This window comes from Anomalospiza imberbis, chromosome 8, assembly GCF_031753505.1.
Source record: "Anomalospiza imberbis isolate Cuckoo-Finch-1a 21T00152 chromosome 8, ASM3175350v1, whole genome shotgun sequence".
Taxonomy (NCBI): Eukaryota; Metazoa; Chordata; class Aves; order Passeriformes; family Viduidae; genus Anomalospiza; species Anomalospiza imberbis.
The window spans coordinates 2,750,647-2,769,749 of record NC_089688.1 but is presented as its reverse complement, the minus strand read 5'-3'; the positions used below and the strand labels follow the sequence as shown (position 1 = coordinate 2,769,749).

Below are 19,103 nucleotides of genomic sequence, written 5' to 3'. Positions count from 1 at the left end.
TTGAGACACCCCCAAATTTCTCATAGAAAAGCCGTTTTGCTGTAAATAAAAGCAAAGTTGCACCGTCCTAGCTGGGGCTGTGACTGGGGCGTTCCAGGGCCATGTGGTCCCAAACGGAAGGTTTTGCTGGGCACCCCCAGGACACAGGCTGTGCCATCGCTCTGTGTTGGCTCTTGGGAGTTTTGGTGGGGTTTTCTTTCTGTTTTCTTGGTGTGATCATTTTAAAAAAATGGATGCGGAGCCCCTCGCCTTCTCTGAGGGTGACTGGTGGGGGGGGATGAGCAGGGGTCACGCTGCTGCTGGCAGCACAGGAGCAGGGCCACCCCTTCAGGAGCTGACTATTTAAAAATCCACGAATTTCTGGAGCTGTAAATAGCACTCCCAGACCGAGGATGCCTCGGCAGGGCTGACGGTGCTGCCGTCACCGTAGAGCTCCTGCTGCGCCCTGGGACCAGCGCTTCCAGCCCGCGCTGCCCGAGGAACGTGGGCTTTGCAGTTCCCTTCCCACCCCTCTCAGTGTCTCCAGGGGGGGGTTTGTGCTGGATGACCCCACAGGGGATGCCCCTCATGTGAGGGGGGGGATGTTCTAGCATGTGATCCTTTGAGAAATGCTCCAAAGCCCAAGATTTTAGGGGAAATTCCCCCTCTTTGCACACGCGTGTGTGTAAAGGTGCATTTCCAGCTGTGGGAGCCTGGCCCTGCTTGTTGCCCTGACTGCTCCGAGGTGATAGTTACACCAGTGAGCAGTCTCCGCTCCCAACACTCCAGTTCTGGGTCATTCATGTCGAAAACAAGGTTTTTATGGTGAAAATTCTCATCCAAAAGTCACTGTTTGTCTGTCCACAGTGGTAATAACAAAAAAAAAAAAAAAACACAAAACCAAAACCGAGCCAGAATGAGCTCACGTGTGAATGGAAATGGCTTTTCAGGCTGGTTTTATTCCCCCACACCTTCCACAGGCTCCTCGTTTGCCAAGCAGTTTAATTATCCTGGAGTGAAAGCCTCTTCCCCGAGGCCTCTAATTGCAGGTTTGGGTAATTGGCCTCAGTGTTGCAGAGTGTGTTTGGGGCTGGGCTCCCCCCGGCAGGTGTGACCCTCCTCCTCCTCCTCCTCCTCCTCCTCCTCCCGCAGTCCCAGTTTGAGCCCGTTCTCCTGGGTTTCTGGCCCAGTCCCCCGCCGTGGCTGCCGGGGAGGAAGGAGCTCAGCCCCTCGCTGGGTGTTGGGGTGCTCCTCGCTGGGCATGAGCAGGCTCAGGGGCCTGACTCAGCCCCCCTGAGTCACAGCCCCGTGGCTCCCATTAGGAGTGGGTGCAGCGGGATTCCCCACCATCCCCAAAACATCCAGCTCCCACCGCAGGGGCTGCCCTGCCAGGGAAAGGCTTCCCGAGGGTGCCAGCAGGGAATTTCAGAGCCGTGGTTGCATCATCCCTCCCCCAGCAGAGGTGACAACAGGGAGACGGCGACTTATCAATCAAGACAAGTTTTATTAGAAAAGTAAAAAACCACCCGACACGATTGCATAGGAATTCTCGCACTTGAACATCAAGTGTAGGAGTGTAAACTGTAACCAACGAAGTGCCCCCAGCGTGCCAGGGCCAGGGGTCCTGCCCTCCGGCCCCTCTCCCACCGCCCTCATGATCAAAGACACAATTCCAGCTGGGCTTTGCCTTTGATCCACACTCCCTCGGCCGCCACTCACTCCCTCCCCCTGAGCCCCCATTGATTACAATCCTGGTTTACAAAACCCCCCCATGATTGATCAGCCATCAGGAGACCAGCGCCCCTCCAGCAGCCCCGCTGCCGCCTCCGGGAGCGCGGTCGCCGGGATCATCCCACAATCATCGCCGGCGTGAAGCGACCTCCGCCTGGGTCCCGGCTGCTCCACGCCAGGGATGTCCCGGCACGGGCAGGCCCCACGGGGACCTCGGCCTGCCCCAACTACTTCCACCTACAGCCCTACTCCAGCCTAACCTAAACTACAGCGGCTGCCAGGAGCCGCCACGCTCTGCCCGGCTCTTCCACAGCACTTGGCAAGTGGCTCCTCCGGCGCGGCCCATCAGCACTCCTCGATGAGCAGCTGCTCGGAGCTGTACAGCTTCTTCTTCATCACCCTGAAGCCCGTGCTCAGCTTCAGCGGCGCGAAGGCCGGCCCCGAGGCGAAGAGTCCCTGGATCTTGGGCCAGAGGCGGGAGTCCAGCCGGAGCACCAGGGTGAGCTGGAAGGTGGGCACCACGGCGGGGTCGGCGGCGATGTGCCCCACGTCGTGGCAGGCCTTGCCGTGCTCCACGCACAGGTCCAGGAGGGCCCCGCGCAGCCCGCAGGGTTCGCTGCACGCCAGGCGCAGCAGCTCCGCCCGCACCTGCGCCTGCAGCTGGGCCGGCATCAGGAGCCGCGAGCAGCGCTTGGCGCCCAGCGGGGCCCGGCCCAGCGTGGCCTGCACCACGTCCATCAGGCTGGCGCACAGCAGCTCGTCCTCGGGGTCGTGCAGCAGCTCCAGGTCCATGTCCGGCAGGGAGACCCCCTCGGCGTACTCGGCATCTGCGGAGGGAACGGAGGCAGGTCAGCGCCGGGGGTCCCACGGGCGTGGGAGACACCGATCCCAGGGGTTCAGGGGTGTAACGGGGGCGTGCTGGTGCTTCTGGGACACACCGATCCAGGGGGCTGGGGGTGCCAACGACAGGCGCTCGGCACGGCACCACCGCCCCTCCGCCCAGGGACCCTCACCCGTCCTCCAGCCCGTGAGGGACCCGCACTCACCTCCCTCCGAGCCGGAGGCGCTGCCCAGAGACTCGCAGTCGGAGGTCTCCAGGCGGCCCCGCTCGCCGCCCGCCAGCCGCTCCCACAGCCCGGGCATGGCTCCGGATAGGGCAGCACCCGCTCGGCCCCGGCCCCGCCGCCGCTCTGCCCGCTCCGCCGCGCCCCACCGCTATATAGCCGCGGCACGGCTGGCCACGCCCCCTCCCCGCGCCCGCCAATGGGAGCGCGGGGCACGTCCGCGGCGTCTCTCCTGCCCGGTGACAGCGGGGAGGCCACGCCCCCCTCCTCGGGCCACGCCCCCTGGCGGCCGGCGCGGCCCCGGGCGCCGCAAGCGGCATCCGCGGTTGCGTCAGGGCCGGCCCGGGCTCCCGGCGCTGCCCCGGCCCGCACCCCCCGGGCTCGGACGGCACCCCCGGACACCCCCAGCGCCCGGGCTCACCCCCGCGCCCCTGGGGCCAGCCCGTCGCTCGGGCGCAGGCGTCACGTTCCGACGGGGAAGGGGACGCGCGCCGTGTCCCCGCGGTCCCCGAGCCCTCCCTGGGCCGGGAAGGCAGTGAGGGTTCCCCTGTGGGTTACTGGGGTTTGATCCGCCTCGTTTTCCCGGGGCTGTTGGCGCGGTGGCACCGGGCCGGATGCTGCTGCCCTGGCACGGGATGGCGCTGAGCCCTGCTGGCCCGCTCCGGGGACAACCCCCACCGGGAGCCCACCGCCGTGCCGGGGTCCCGTTCGCCGGCCTTGTCCCGCTTTCCTAAGGCAGGATGGGACGGTGCAGTGAAACCCGATGGAGATGAAGGGGTGCGGGGGCAGGGCACGGCCAGGCTGGGACGGGGTTCTGCTGAGTGCCAGGCTGCGCTAAGCCCATCTGCCTTCCCCGGCGTCCCCTAACTCTGGGCCGGGACACGCCCGAGCCCCCGCTGCGGCAGCGCGTCCCCCGCAGCCGCGGGCCCTGCGTGCCGGGCCCCGCGTACGTGCCCTTCCCTTCCCTTCCCTTCCCTTCCCTTCCCTTCCCTTCCCTTCCCTTCCCTTCCCTTCCCTTCCCTTCCCTTCCCTTCCCTTCCCTTCCCTTCCCTTCCCTTCCCTTCCCTTCCCCTCCCTTCCCTTCCCTTCCCAAGCCAGACCCTGAGGAGCGCAAGGAGCCCAATGGGAGATAAAGGGCTTTGTTTGTGCTCCCGCTGCGCTGCCTGCGGCGTTATCGGAGGGGCTGAGCACACTCTGAAGGCAGCCCGGGACCGATCTTGGCTCCTGTCCTTCCCGAGCCCAGAGGGATAAGAGCCCGGCGATAAACGCGGTGCGGAGCACACGGGGCACGGGTCCCCCACCCACTGCCTGTGACCTGCCACCCAAAGGGTGCAGAAAGGGGTCCGGGCACCCCAGCAGCGGCTGTAGCTGCTTTTTAGGGCTCAGAGCTGCAATCCATCTGCATTTTGGGCGCGGAAGTCCAGGCTGGGGGAGTGGGTAGCATCCCAGGGAGCGGCGGAGACGTGCGGGGAGTTGGGAACAAGTCCTGGCTTGCGCCTGCAGCTTGCAGAGATACTCCTCGGCTTTTTGGGACAAAAAATGAACAATCCCCCAACCCCCAGCTGTTAAAAATACACCCCAGTATTTGCACACTCAGCGGGATGGTGCTTGGGATCCTGTTTTTCACAAAATGTATCTCGTGGGTTATTTGTTCCCACGGCCACCAAGTCATTGGTACGAACGTCGGCTGGGTGAGGCTGAAAATAGATGAGAATCTGCTGGTTTGGGGGGTCAAAACAGGGGGAAAGCAGCAAATAAACAAAAAAGAGGTAAAGGACCACAGGGAAGGCGCCTTGCTAAAAATAAGCTGGAATTCTAGAGCCAAGCATAAATATTTTTCTTTCTTTGCCATAACATCTCCTGGTAGGCAGCAGAGCAAGCAGCTCTGGTGCGATGGCAAGTTTGAAAGGGAAATGTAATTTTTGATCCCTGCAATAAAATAATCCAGCTGGGAGGGGAGGGGAGGCAATGTGGGGCTGGCAGCTCCTTCTGCTTCCCGAAAGAAGCTGAGATCCAGGCCACTCCTCTGCAGCAGGGCCTCTAGGAATGGTTTTGGGCTGGAAAGCAAAGTTGTAGCTACAGCGTTGGTAATCCCTGCACTTCCCCTCCCCTGGTCCTGCTGCTGGCAGTAAACCCAGCGTGGTTTCTGTGGAGGAGCAGCGTGTCTTTCCCCCTGACCTGCTGTCCTTTCTGGGAGAACAGAGATTGAGGCTTTCTGGACAGTCTGTTCCCAGCCAGCTGTGCCCGTCCCCGTCTGGGATGAGATTTACTCGATTGTTCTGATTTCCAGGCTGGCTTTGCAAAGGGTTAAGCAGGAGCCGGGGGGAGCGGCTGGCATTGGGGAGGGTCCTTGGCTGGGCCCCTGCCCGCGATGTGCTGAGCTCAGCGCTTTTGCAGGCTGCAGGGGGAGGGGGCTGGGAAGAAGGAGGAGGAGGAGGAAGGGAGGAGGAGATGTACTGAGGGGCTCAGCGAGAGCTCTGGCTCCCGTCGGGTGCAAACTGTGCCCCTGTATGGTGGGGAGCAAATTCCTGCCCCATGGGCTACTGCTATGGAGGAGTCCCTGGCTTCATGTTTTTTCCCAGTAGCTCTGTAGCCCAAGAAGTTGCTCTTGGGTAAATTTACACACTGTTTTGGCACACTGGGCAGGCACAGACAATGGTGGGATCCTCTGTGTCCAAGAAACAGAGGGGCTGAGGCCATGGTTTTTACTGTGCCCCCTAAGTGCCTGGTGGGGTGGGTGTCCTTCACACCGGGTGCCTGGTTGTGGCTGGGGGTGACAGGCACACGAGGGGTGACCCTGCATCTTCCGAGCCCGTGGCCAGCTCCGACAGGTGAGCTTTGGCTGCGTGGGACGCGGTGGCAGGTCCCGGCGTGCTGCTGGCCGGGCAGGTCTGTGCCACAGCCAAACCTTCCGGGCCCGTCTCTCGCCCCTGGGACAAGCAGCTGCAGGAGCCGGGCGGAGGAACAAGGAACGTGCATCCAGGAGGGCGGTGGACAGGTTTTGGCAGCTGAGAGGCGAGCGCCGGGTCGAGTGCCGGGTCGGCACCGTGTCGCTCGCAGGGTGTGGGCTGCGAAAACCCATCTCGCCTTGGCTGCTTCTGGGGGCGCAGATGGCAGAGGGTGTTTCTGGGGGTGCTGCCCCACACTGCTGCATCCTCGGTGTTGGGAGAGGCCCTCCCGGCGGGCGGCCTGCCCGGGCAGCGAGGCGAGCGCGTGCCTTGGCGCCGTGGCCGGCGCTGGGGCCGTGGCCAGCGGCGAGAGGAGCCGGGGAGGGGAGGTGTGAGCAGGGCTTGTGCCGGTACATAACGTTCTGCTGCGAGCACCCACAGGAAAACCAACAGCAGCTCTGAACGAGGCTCTTTGTTCGGCTCTTTTTTTATTTTCCCTCCCCTCCCCGCATCAACTTTTTCTGGCAGCTGCCGGGCTCCCTCCCCGCTGCGCTCCCCGTCCAGCTGAACGGCCCCCCGAGCTCCCGGGACCCCGGGGCGAGGGGGACGTGGGCCTTCCACACCCCAAGGAGAAATATCCACCGCTGGCGCAGCCCCACTGACCTGCAAAGCAGGAAATAGGTTGGTTTGGGAATTTCCAGCTGCCAGGGAAAACCTGGGTTTGGAGGAGGGGGAGCGTGGAAGGCTTTTGCCCACACGGATCCCTCCAGTTCTCCCTGCCTTACATAAAGTGTTTACTGAGCGGGAGGAGGGAACGGCCAACAACATGTTTTTGCATTTGTAGTACTGTACAGGGTGAACTTTTCACTTCCTCTCAATGGCTCTCACACATGTGTCTATTTTGGTGCTGGGCACAAATACAAACACACCATGTACAGCACGGAGCTGGGGACGTTCCCTGCTCCTGCTCTGTCCCAGCACAAGAAACTGCTGCAAAACAAGGAATGGGAGGAGGGCGAGGGGGATAAATCTCAGCCCCGCCGTGTTCTGGATCTGGACAGGGAAGTTCTGGGCAATGCTTGGGCACTGCATCCTCTGGGCAGAGCTGCAGGCGCCGAGCCCCTGGCATCCCAGGAGGGCTGGCAGGGTAGGAAAGTTTCCCAAGTTGAGCAGTGAAAAGGAAAAGCCCTTTCTGTGCCTGATTGTGCTGGGTCACTGAGCAGGGGGGAGCGGGCGTGAGCGAGGGAGTTTGGGGGATCTGCTGCTGTTTCCAAACCCCACAATGATACGGGGTGAGGATTTGTAGCAGGTTTGGCCAAGGTAGATTTAGGTGGCTGGAGTCTCCCTTCTTTCTCGAGCAAGCCCATCTGGGATGGAGTTTGAATCCCGCCTGCCGTCACGTTTGGAGCGCTCCTGGCCGCGGAGCCGCTGACTGTGCAGGAGGCCCCCGCAGAGCAGGGGCTGGCAGCCCTCCAAGGCTGGGGAGGAGGTTTTCCGGGCTGGGGCCGGGGCCGGGGCGGTCAGCGTGGGACAGTCTCAGCTGAGCTGCAGCCCTCAGCTGAGAACACCCCTCCGTGAATTTCCACAGAGCTGGAATTGCAGCTTCACCTGCGGACCGGGCAGCGTGGGGCTCTGGATTGCCCAGAGCTGACTCCGGCACTGGGACTGATTTATTAACAGCAAGCAACACAGAAGGTGGCTGTATGCTTTTCCCCCTCGGTTTTAGCTAATTGCTGGTGATCTAAAATGGGAATGGATCCCAGTTAATCTGTTTCAATGCAGATGAGTAAAAAATACAATCATCTCGTCAGTAAGATGTTGAAAATGGAAAAATTAGGCATCTGGAGCAGTAAATCAAATAATTGCTTGCTTACAATGCTGCTCCTACCCCCTGCTGGCCGGCAGAGCCATGGGGCGAAGGCTCTCATCCATGGAAAATCAACATGTGGAAATGGTTACGCCAGAACATGGAAATCCAGCTCCCTCTAAGAACAAAAGTGAAGTACAACCGAAAAACAAGATGATTAAAATGGATGGGTTTAAACCAGGGTCTTCTCCTCTGGCTGAGTTAAACCAGGACTCAAATCTGACTTTTAAATCAAGCCACTTTTGAGCATGGTTTGGTTCCTCTCACATTGAACTTCAGTCTATCATCATGACAGTCGATCTGCCTGTGAGCTTCACTAAACCTCCTTAACTCCCAAACAGCTGATTCTTTCCCTCATCAGACCAGATAAAGAGTTTCAGAGACAGAGTTATTTTATTGTCACAGAGAAATCTAATACTGAACAAAGAGGACAAAGTTTCAGGGTATTAAAAGACAGAGCAGCGTCCTGCCAGCGCTACCAGAGAAACGGCGACGAAGAGGGAACGGCTCGGGCAATGGCTGAGCCACTGCTGGAGGTGGTGACACTGCTTGGCCCCTCACCCAACGCCGGGACAGTTTGTGTCCATCCCCCAGAACGACGGCAGGGGCTGAGGAGCGCTTCTGGCATTTGCTCCAGAGGGTTTCCCCGCTCACCCAGCACTCCTGAGTTACGGGGTTGCCCTCCCCGCTGCCACACTGTCCGTGTGCCCTCCTCTGTAAACGACACGGAGATTCTCTGGGGGCTGTTCAGCTGATCCTGCCTTCTAAGTTACAGAAACCAAGCCCTGCCAGCCTGTAAGGACCTACAGAATCTCATCATTTCCGTTTATTGGCAGCTTTACGGGGGATCCCCACTCTCAAAAAATCCCAAAGCCCTGTCCTGCCGATGCAGCTGTCAGCATCTGATGAATGGGGGGTGTTTTGAAGCCGGGCCAGGGAACGTTTTTCTTCTGCTCCCTGACAGCAGCGATCCAGACACGCTCAGCCTGAGGAGGGAGTGAATCCCAGGAGCTGCTCTATTGGCTTGTACCTCCACTCATCTGCCTCCAGCTCTTCCACCAGACCGGCAAGTTTTTCCATCCTTGCGACTTGTTGATCTGCAGGAGTTCAAAGGTAACTGTGGTTTGCAATGGCAGTGCAATTAAACCTTTCAATTAGATGCAAATTCCCAGCTGTCAGTGGGGAGCAGAGCAGAATAAAACCCACAGAGCCCATTTGAATTCAAACCCACTCTGTGCAAACAACAAGGAGAAAGCAGGGACAGGCTTTTCTGCCCCAGTGTGTGTTTACCCACCCCTGCCCGTGCCATGTACATTCAAGTCCTAACAGGGAAACATCAGGCCCATTAGTGTTTGGGGCTGAAAACAGGATGAAGCTCATTTCATAAAGCATAAATATTTATAGTGCAGAAGAACAGAGAAGTTCAGAGAGGGCTTGGTCAGCCCACGGTAGAGCTGGCTGCAGCAGCAGGAACTGTGCTTTTGATGAAGGTCCTTGGAGGAGGACCTGGATGAGTGTGGCAGACAGGCTCTGCAACCAGAGGCTGCTGATGAGAGGAAGGTCCCCAGACAACATCTTCCTCTCAGGTTTATTTATAACCAGTCGCGTGTTGGGCACACAGGGTCCATTTTCAGTTAAATGTGCTGCAGTGGTGCAGAGATGGGAACATCCCTTCTCCCAGCTCTGCTGGAAGTCTACCAGCGCTGTAAGCTCGCTGCAGCCTCCTGGAGAGACGGCCCAGGGCTAGCAAGAGGCGTAACATAAACTGTGTGGGATTTATGCTGACTGCAGCAGTGGGTGCTTTAAGAGGGACTGTTCTCACTCCACCTCCTGCACCCTTTTGGGAACTGTCAAACAAACAAGCCAAAAAATGATGACCTTGATCTTTTTTATTTTTAAGCCCTCCACCTTTCTTGCAGGGAGAGAACAGGGAGGTGCTCCACAGTTCCAAAGGCTGGTGTCTATTGGGGTGCCAGGCTGTGTAGCAGCCCCTGGTAGCTGCAGCCACAGCAGAGCTCTGGAAACAATGGCTCTGGAGTTCAGCTTTGCTTTCTGGTGCAGAAATACAGGATCACGGCCTTGCAAGCTGCTGCGCACCCCCACAACCAGAGGACAGGAAACCTCTCCACTCAGAGACAACAGGTGGAAGTACCATTCTGGCTGACAAGAGGCGGGGACCAGAAAGGATGTGACCCTCAAGCAGCAGACAGGATCTGCTGCTGGGCTCTGTGAGAACCAAAGCTGTGAGGCAGCCGAGCCCATCGCTGGGTCACAGGCACCTGGGCGAGGGCAAAGGGCCCGGCAGGGAAGCAGAGGTTCAAACAGGACGTCAGGCTGTTCCCTGGGGAGGCAGGGAGTGTACTCAGCCCTGTCACGCCACGCCACGCCACGCCACGCCACGCCACGCCACGCCACGCGTGGCCGCCTCCAGAGTGACTCTGGAAACCTCACTTGACCCTGCCAGGGCCACAAGGGCTCAGCAGAGAAACAAAGGTGGAATGGAGCGTCCCTCTGCCCCAGGCCAGAGCGACAGTCAGCGCTGGGCCGAGATCAGAGCGTGGGCGTTTCCTGCCCAGAACCTCCTCCTCCGGCCTCACCTTGTGCTGCCACACAGCCATGGAAAAACAAGCTTCGGGAGGCACAGCCCGTTCCCACCCCGCCTCTGTGGGCTCCCGGCGCTTTGCATAGGGCTTGCAAAAGGACTCAGCGGTGGCCTGACTTAGTGCTCACTCTGCTTTCTTGTGGCTGACACCCCAGAGCAGGCCAGGCTTTGCCCCTGCCGCCTTCCCCGAGCCACACGCGGCCGGCGCTTACCGTGCTTCACTTGCTTTAAAGTTGATGCAACCTGAAAGCTGAACACAGACTCGCAGAGGAACCTCTCAGAGCCATCTGTAAACAGAAAAAGGAGATGGTTGAACCCCAGAGTTTGAGGCTGAGCAGCCTTCAGTGCCCCTGACCTCCTATTTTTATGTTTGAGGTGTGGGCTCCCCCTTGCCTCGTTCCAACACTTTCCCCGGTGCTGACTGCAGCCCCTGTGAGCCTGGGCAGGGTTTGGCTGGTTCCTGATGCTGCCTGAGAAGACATCCCAGGTGGAATTCTGTTACATCCCCTCTGACAAGCAATTTTAGTCCATTTTAAATACAAGTTAAGCTAAGGAGAAGCCAGGTAATGTTATGGCAGTCTCTGATTCCCTCAGGGCTCAGACGCTCGTGTCCTTAGAATGCTTTAGGATTTCCCACGGGCTCAGACTATAACCCTACACAGAGTTTCAAATAATGTGTATCTTGCCATCCAAGTCGGTAATTGATCATGCCAGTGACTCAGAAATAAAGCAATCTGGAAAACATAGCTAATTGTGTACCAAGCACTGACATAGTTTATACTGCCTCCTTCTAAAAAACCCCAAAATACCTATGGGTTTATTTAGAAACAAGCGAGATAGCTAAAGTAGCAATAAAAATCAATCAGTCTGTGGGAATTTTTGAAGAGGAAACTGCAGCTTCTCCAGTGGCAGCTGCCTGATGAAAGAATGAGTGTATCACCTTTGGTGCTAGAAATTCAAAAGCCAACCTAGAGCTTCCTGCAATAGGGACCGTGTTTGGTTGTTGCTGCCACCCAGAGCACGTGAACTGCTGTGTTCCTGGTAAAGAGGTCAGCCCAAAGCACAATCCATTTAAAGCTCCGTGCCATAACAATGTGGAGAGCGGTTTCAAAGACAGAACTCTGGAAAAATCTAATCCAAAGCTGAACCCCTGGGAAGAGCTGTAGTTTCACTGTGCTCAGAGCTTCCTCTTACAAGTGGCTGCCCCAAAATACACCGTGGAGACATCAGCAAGAATTTTTTCATGGAAAAACATTGGAAGGGGCTGTCCAGATAGGCGGTGGAGTCACTGTCCCTAGAGGTGTGCAAGGAACAACTGGACGTGGCACTCAGTGCTCTGGTGCTGTTGGCAAGGCGGGGATCGGTCACAGGCTGGACTCAATGGTCTTGAAGGCCTTTTCCAACCTCAATGTTGGATTCTCTCCTCCGACTCCCTGTCTGTCCTGCCGAGTGGCTCTCAGGAGGAACAGCTGCCTGTCTATTTGGTAACACAAAGTGCTTCATTACTTTAATTTGTTTTGAGGGCTCGTTAAGTTCTGTGAGCAAACCTTTAGTCATAATTACTCCAATAGCCTGGCATATGGGCTCTAATGTGTAATAAAAACAACCCTTCAACGGCACAGCCACCAGTTCCCAGCTGCCCTGTGCTGCCACGGGGACACGCCAGCCTCGGTCCCAGCCATCCCACAGTGACAAGAGAGGTTCAAGGGGAGCAGACAGAGAGATGCTGGTTTAACCCTGTCACCCGGAGCTTGCTGGGCTTCTCCTTCCACAATCCCGATGAAGCCGGTGGCAGGGCTCAGGCACCCAGATGCAAGCTGGCAGGGAGACAAGCTGCCTCCTGGACTAACCCAGTCAAATCCAACCCAAACCAAGAAAATTACTACTTCTGCCAAGAAAAATACTCCTGTCTCAGCTATCCTCGCAGCAATCCCTGCCTGACATCAAAGGATTAGCTAACAATGAGCAATTAACACAGTCATGTTCCCTTTCAGGTAGATGCTTCCTGGTCTGAAGTGTTGTCCTGGAGATAAAAAGCAGGTGACTGCCAGAAAAATCACTTCCTCCCGAACGACTGGTGGGAAAGCCGGGACCAACCAAACCCCGGTGCTTCCTTTCTACCTCCAGCTTTTGCCAGTGGGGTGTGAATTTCAGCAACTGGAGGAGGAGTGGGGAAGGAGAAGGGCAGCAGCAATCACCTTCCAGCATCTCCCCGGCTCCTTTGGGATAAGTGAAGAGGGCTTTCCGGGGCGGCGCCAGGTCCGAAACGCTGAACCCCGACCCTGTCACGGAGCTGCCACTGACTCCGCCGGCCGAGGAGGACGAGGAGGAGGCTGCCATTGCACCCCGGCCCAGCCTGGGAGGACAAAGAGCAGAGCCTGAGTTAGGAAGGGCGTCTCGGAGTTCCCCGGGGCGCGGGGCCAGCAGCCACACGCCTCCGAGGACGGATGAAGGCAGTGAGGGGCAGGATGAAGCCGCCCCCGCTGCCCCAGAGCGTCCAGGCTGCCCTGCGTGAGTGGGAGAGCTGCCTGTGCCCACTGTGGGGATGGGCACAGAGCTGTCACACCCCGAAACTGAAGGTAACCCCCGCTCCGACCCCTTGGAATTCCCCTGGGAATTCACCCAGAGCGTGCACAGGAATAACGAGGTGCAGGTTGCTGGCCTGAATTCACTGGCCTTTAGCTGCCCTGGCGCTTGTCCCGCTCCACGGGGTCATAAAAGGCGGGGTTTCTTTCCTTTTTTTCCTCCTTGTTTCCAGGAGCACAAACACAGAAGCCCTGCTGCCTCATAAAACCTGGAAGGCTGCGGGACTGCCAGTTCCAGCGCCGCATCCTGCACGGAGCCACGCCGTGCCTAACCCGCAGCAGCTGCTTTCTGCATCGCTCCAGACGTGCTTTTGCCTTTCGAACGCCGTATTTGACTTAAACTGGCAGTGCCTGAGGATCCATCTGCCTGTGCAGCACAATTCCGCCCGCCTCTTGCATGCTCTCCTCTCAGCCTTGTTATTAAGAGGCACTGGGTTTGTCATGACATGGGAATTAAAACTCCTCGCGTCCCTCTCTGATAGTACAAAAGGTGTCACTGGGCCCTTATCAGTGACAGCACTTGTTGCTCCTCCAAATACTTATAAGCACTTCCAAATTATGCTGCCCATTTCAGTAATTTCTGTTATCGCATCTAGTACGCTACTGCAGGCTCTGTAGGGCACACAGACAGCGCCCTCGGAAAGCACTTGAGGGTTTTATGGAGAAAATGCGGTTTTAAGACCTTAAAGCTCATCTCATTCCACCCCCCGCCATGGGCAGGGACACCTTCCACTATCCCAGGGCGCTCCCAGCTCCATCCAGCCTGGCCTTGGACACCTCCAGGGATTAGACAGCCGCAGCTCCTCTGGCAAGCTGCACCAGGGGGTCCCAGGGAATAAAGAAATTATTCCCCATATCCCAGCTAACCCTGCGCTCCGTCAGTGGGAAGCCGTTCCCTTTGTCCCGTTCCTCTGCCCCTTGCAGTCAGTTTCCCAAGAGTGCTCAAGGTTACTGTGTGTAACACAGAAAACAGCAGCTCACAGGAGGCTGGGGGCTTACAGGCCGTGATGAAAAACGCCTGCATAAACCAAACCTTTATTTTTGCTACGCCACACCCAGCAACGCCTCCCTCAGCAAACCCTCAGGCTCAGCTCCCTGCTCGCAAGGGAGGTGCGACGATCGTTTGCGCTGAACCGATGCCAGCCGGGGCTCGCAGCCCCGACAGATTCCTCGGCGTGGCTGCAGGGGGTTTATTTCAAACAAACACAGAGGAGAGGAGGCGGCAGGGCAGGGCGACGCCTGGGCCTGTTACAGCAACCTCCAGCCGCCGCCTCCGGCCCCTCAGGAGCCGCCATCTTGGCGGGGGCGGGGAGCGCCGCGCTCCCGCCCGCGCGGGACCACGCCCCCAAAGCGGCGGTGGCCACGCCCCCACGCCGGCCACGCCTCCTGGCCGCCCTGCCGCCCCCGGCCGCCCCGAGCCGCTTCGCGGTGAGTGCGGGGCCCACGCGCCGCCGCGGCCTCCGCCCTGCCCGCGCGCTCCTGCCGCCCTCCACCTCCCGGGCCGCCGCCGCCGCCTCCCGGCGCTGCCCGGCCCCGTGCCGAGCCCTCTTTCCTCTCTCACCTGGGCGCACGGACGGCGGCTCGGTGCGGGCGGCGCGCGTGGCCGCGCTCGCGGTGCATGATGGGGCGGGGCGCGCGGCGCTTCCGGCGGGGCTGGGGGCGGGGGGACGCGGGGACGGAATGGCGGCGGCGGCGGCGGCCCGCGGGTACCGGCGGCGCTCCGCTGCTCCCCGCTGCGCTCCGCTGCTCCCCGCTGCTCCCGCCGCCTTCCCGCCGAGGGCTCTGCCCCCCGGGAATCTGCGCCCTGCCGCCGCCCCTGCCGCCCTCCCCGGTGGCCTGGGGTTGGTTCCCGCGGAGCCCCTCTGGATGCTGCCTGCCGTCAGGAGCCGGGTCCTGGGCCCCAGCTGCGCTCTGCCTCCCGCTGGCGCTGCTCGCTTTGCAGAAGTCCTTGTGTCGGGAAATTGTGACACCGCTGTGTTCAAAACGTAACCCCCTCCCCCCCCCCCCCAAAAAAAAGAGCCTGCGTGAAACAAAAGCCCCAGCGAGTGGTTTTTCATGGCTTTTTCCGTCATTGTGCACAGTTGACCTCTGCACTTCTTCCCTTGAGCCACCGGAATTACTGCTGTTATTGAGGTGTAATGGATTTATTTTCCGTGTCAGTTCAGCTGGGTGTGAGTCCTCTCAAAAGGTGGGGCTCCAGCTGAGGGGAGAAGTATTACCTTCTCAGCCTGATGGCACTCTCTGTGATAAATGCTAGTTGCTTCTGAGGCAAAGCTCTTCATTTTCTCCTGTTCTGTTGCAGTGCACAGGTAAACCTTCTGGCAAAGGTGATTTTTTTTCTTTTTTTTGCTGGAAACTATATTTTCTGAGTAACAGATTCTGGTTTAAAATTCAGACAACCAATATTAAATTAACCATGCCGATAGTTATAAATACATATTATAACATTGGCTTTTCACAAATACTAAAGTGAATACGATATGTGTTATGTTATAAAGTGATGCTGTATTACTATCTGTTAAGTAGTGTTGTATTCCTCTCTTTTAAGTAGTGTAGTAAATATAGTTTTTAAGCTATAGCATAATATTGAAATAGAAACTATGTGATGTAAGATACTTTTTATAACCAACTCAAAGAATAGAAAAAATAATCAAGAAATTCTTCACATTATCCTATCTAGATAAAAATAACAGCAACAGACACCAAGTTCCCAAGAGAAGAATTATTATCTCCTTATCAGAAAAACTCAGACTTCGAAGAGCCAAGAAAGTTGATTTACAAGGTGGGGGGGGGGGGAGGAACTAAAATTAAGCAGAAACACCGTAGTTTAAAAAGAATATTTAAATAATGTATGAGATATATCAATATGCAATAGGCTATTGCTTTTAAAGAGTAATCCTTGTTAGCAAGGTGTGCTTTGTGGCAGAGTGCCAGGCACCCAGACATCCGTAATTCTTTACTTTTTATTATCTCTTACTGTCCTTATTTTCATTACTATTAAACCTCTAAAGTTTTAACAAAAGCGAATAGCGTTTTTCTCACCAGTGACTATTGAAATTCAAGTGCAGGAGATGTGAAGAATCTGACAGAACATTGCTGGCTCTTTGTTTTAGCACCATTAAATGGTCTCCACTCTAAACATTTTTAACTCGGAGCCAGCTAAAGCCCAAAGAAACTTTGAAAAGTCACATTGACTGAGGTTACAGTGACTTTTAGCTGAAACCTGTGAGTTTCAGAGTTACACACCTTACCCTGCTTAAATTTCCTGTTTCCACTTGATTGCGCTTTACGTACTTGTGACTTCTCATCAAATTACTCTTTGATTGAGACACGTAACATTTGAGGCGGTGTTGCCTTTCTTAAGAATCTGCATGGAGGAGCTTTTGGCCCAAGGAGGGGAGGCTGAGATTGAATTTTAGAAAGAAATTGTTCTCCTATGAGGGTGCCGAGGCCCTGGCACAGGTTGCTCACAGAAGCTGTTGCTGCCCCATCGGAGCAACCTGGGATAGTGGAAGGTGCCCCTGCTGAGCTTTAAGGTCCTTGCCAACCCAGCGTGCAAGGAAACACTGCAGTGAGCTTTTCCTTGGCCTGGGTTAGCACAGCTGTCTCTGTTGGTGCAGTAGGAGGAGGAGCAGGATGGACGTGCTGCGGCCCCCCTTGATAAGGATCGGGGGGCGAGTGTACCGGAAAAATCTCATCCAAGAGCGGGCCTTCCCACACGAGGAGGAGGAGGACTTCTGTGCAGGTAAGGAGTGATGCTCAGGAGGTGTGAACATCGACACTGGGGACTTAGGGAGCTCTCAGAGTCATCTCTGATGCCTTTGTGAGCGCATCGAGGTGTTCAAGAGGGAGAAAAAGGCTTTGTGTTGGTCCCTGATGATCCTGCTGCCCAAAGTGGAAGCAGTCCCAGTTATCCCAGGTGGGTTGGCTTACCGTGCTGCTGACTGTTCAGCTTTTCTGCTGACTGTGGGAGAACTCCAGGAAAAGGGAAAATCAGATTAGCTGTGTAGATCTGTTTTTCCCAGGTTTCTTTCTTTTCCTTACCATCTTTATTTGCAGATATGGCAGATATGGAAGCTGCTTGCTAAAGACCTTCTGTCCTTGCAATATTTCTGCCTTTAAAACTGGCCTTTGGAAGGTGTTACCTATTTTGGGGACAAAATTCTTCCTGTCCTGGTGTGTTTTCCTCTTTCTGCCTATATGTTTGCTGTAGCTGTGTGTGAGTTGGGGGCACAGAAAAGCTCCAGTGTTACTTTCCATGTGGGAACGTGGCCTTTGTGTCCTGTTTCTCCTCCCACCTTGCGTTTCAGAGGATTGCACTAAGCTTTAACCAGGTGCTTTCCATTCAAATTCATCCCTGCTTGTGTTGGAAATGGAATAGGAAGCATGGATTCTTTCAGGGTGCTCTGTTGGATCCGTGCACGACTGAGCAGCCTGCAGATGGAAAGTGCATCTGCTTCTAAATCATTGGCTTGAACCCTCGGACCAAAACTCTCCTCACCTTTTATCTGTTGTCTTCTGCAGCCTTGAATTTCTGTATTGGCTGCCAAAAGAGATCATTCCCACTGTGTGGGAATTGCACAAACTCCAGCTGAGAAAAACCCTGGTTTATAACTACCTGCTTCCTGCGCCTCCCAGCCGGCCGGATTCAGAAGTTGTCATTATGTGTTCCGGAGCTGGTAGTGAGGTGATAAATAAAAAGCAGTTACCCACAGCAGACAGCAGAGAGAAGCCCATTCCTTCCTTCATTTGACCTTGAAAGAAGGCTGGGAGGAGACTGTTGTCGTCCATAAAGCACTGCCAAACTTCACAGGGGTTGTGCAGGGTCTGATGTGGTTTTCCCGGTAGGCCCCGGTGACTGCGCGGACGAACCCTGCGATGCCTTTGTGGTGGAGGAGACCGAGCGAGGCTTCCAGTGCCGGCTGGAGGTCCCCAGCCCCTTGTACAAGTGAGCCTGTGTGCTTTGGTTGATTTGATTTGCCGCCAGCTGGGGAAGAAGTTGAGCACAGAATATTTATTTTTGGAGGTCGGGCTGAGCGCTGGATCTCTGGGATGTGCTCCGTGCTCTGGGTTTGAGTGCTGGGGAAGGGGAAATTGGCAATGCCTTTCTAGTGCAGTTGGGCCTCGCTTGACTCCGCACCGTCCCCGTGGTAGGGACAGCAGGTGGTGCTTGCTGGCTGGCAGGAGAGTCTTTGAACATCTCTTGCCTTGAACATAAAAGCATCGAGGAGGGTGGGAGAAGGAAGGGGAGGAAGAACTGGAGCGAGCAGCCTGGCGGGGGGAGTTTGTGGGAGCTTTCAGAGAAAGCACACACGACTGGAATTGGCTGTTGACTTCAGTCCCTTGTTTACTGGGGAACCTGTAGTGTTCAAAGTTTTATCTAGTTATTTTTGACAGTTCTATTAGTTAGATAGTTTTTTTGAAATACAGAGACGGAAAAGTTGTCCGTTGTGTACTTAGATGCTGGCAAACGACTACCTTGAGCAAAGCAAAAAGCAGAAAAAGAGCCCTTATTTCTTCCTCAGCTGGGATAATGGGAAAAGAGATTAACCCAGCTGATGAAGAGGCTGTGGTGGGCAGAGCTGTTGTGGACCTACCAACTTATTTTAACTTAAATCAGTTGTGAGCCATAGCTCAGCATTGTCCCAGGCTGGACACGTGTGAAGTCCTGGGAATCACCTCTGTGCCTGGATGTGGTCCTGCACATGGAGCTGGATGTGTGCATCCCTCCAGCACAGAGGGTCCAGGTCTGGACACACGTGATGGAGAGTGGCTCAGTGTCACTTTGTGAGGGAAACTCTTGCACTTTCTGCCTCCAGGTACATCATTGGGAAGAAAGGGGAGACCAAGAAGAGGCTAGAAACAGAGACTCGGACCTCCATCAGCATTCCCAAGCCTGGAGTGGAAGGAGAAATTGGTGAGTGGGATACACAAAATGGATGTACTTTTATCTGCTCTTGCACAAGCACAATTTAAGCAGGGAGGGGGTACTGGAGGTGTTTCCTTTTAATTCCTACTTCTTACACAGCACTGACTCACTTTTTGGCCCTGGGAAAGTCACTTCACTGTTCTTCTGAGCTTATTTTTATTGTCTATAAATCCTCATTTAACAGTGTCAGGTTTTTTTTTTTTTTTAAGTCACTTCTAGGCCTTAAATGGCTTGAGAACTTGGGTCCTGAATGTGTTGTATTTTTTTTTAGTTTTGCTTTTAAAATAGTATTCCGTGAATAAGAAACTGAAATAAGAATTCAGAGAAATACCTTGTCTATCTGTGTGCAAAATAAACATTTGCATATGATTTAATATGAGAAGGGTTGAGATGACATTTGTGACTTTCTGGTGCTGTCACTAGATCCCAACCGTGAGAGCAGGGCTTCTTGTACCATA

General features: G+C 56.0%; 3 protein-coding genes and 1 long non-coding RNA gene across 4 annotated transcripts in view; 2 read left to right on the top strand and 2 right to left on the bottom strand.

Annotated features, from left to right (window-relative positions):
* Positions 1-1,463: 1,463 nt before the first annotated feature.
* DDIT4 (DNA damage inducible transcript 4) lies at positions 1,464-2,912 on the bottom strand. Its single transcript, XM_068196954.1, has 2 exons — positions 2,757-2,912; positions 1,464-2,537 (listed from the first exon to the last, which is right to left on the bottom strand). Exons 1-2 carry the CDS (start codon positions 2,851-2,853, stop codon positions 2,056-2,058), a joined length of 579 nt encoding a protein of 192 aa, XP_068053055.1. The 5' UTR covers positions 2,854-2,912; the 3' UTR covers positions 1,464-2,055.
* Positions 2,913-3,154: 242 nt separating this feature from the next.
* LOC137477768 (uncharacterized) lies at positions 3,155-12,173 on the top strand. The gene is made up of 2 exons (XR_011001177.1): positions 3,155-6,343; positions 12,126-12,173. It is a non-coding gene; the product is annotated as an uncharacterized lncRNA (long non-coding RNA).
* On the bottom strand, positions 8,326-12,521 carry ANAPC16 (anaphase promoting complex subunit 16). The gene is made up of 3 exons (XM_068196956.1): positions 12,330-12,521; positions 10,344-10,418; positions 8,326-8,626 (listed from the first exon to the last, which is right to left on the bottom strand). Exons 1-3 carry the CDS (start codon positions 12,469-12,471, stop codon positions 8,511-8,513), a joined length of 333 nt encoding a protein of 110 aa, XP_068053057.1. The 5' UTR covers positions 12,472-12,521; the 3' UTR covers positions 8,326-8,510.
* Positions 12,522-16,322: 3,801 nt separating this feature from the next.
* The window catches only part of ASCC1 (activating signal cointegrator 1 complex subunit 1), a 33,444-nt gene continuing 30,663 nt past the window's right edge, over positions 16,323-19,103 (top strand). The window contains exons 1-3 of the mRNA XM_068196962.1: positions 16,323-16,461; positions 17,565-17,664; positions 18,536-18,633. Coding sequence (XP_068053063.1) covers positions 16,353-16,461; positions 17,565-17,664; positions 18,536-18,633 — 307 coding nt within the window. The 5' untranslated portion in view covers positions 16,323-16,352. The remainder of the gene's footprint in view (positions 16,462-17,564; positions 17,665-18,535; positions 18,634-19,103) is intronic.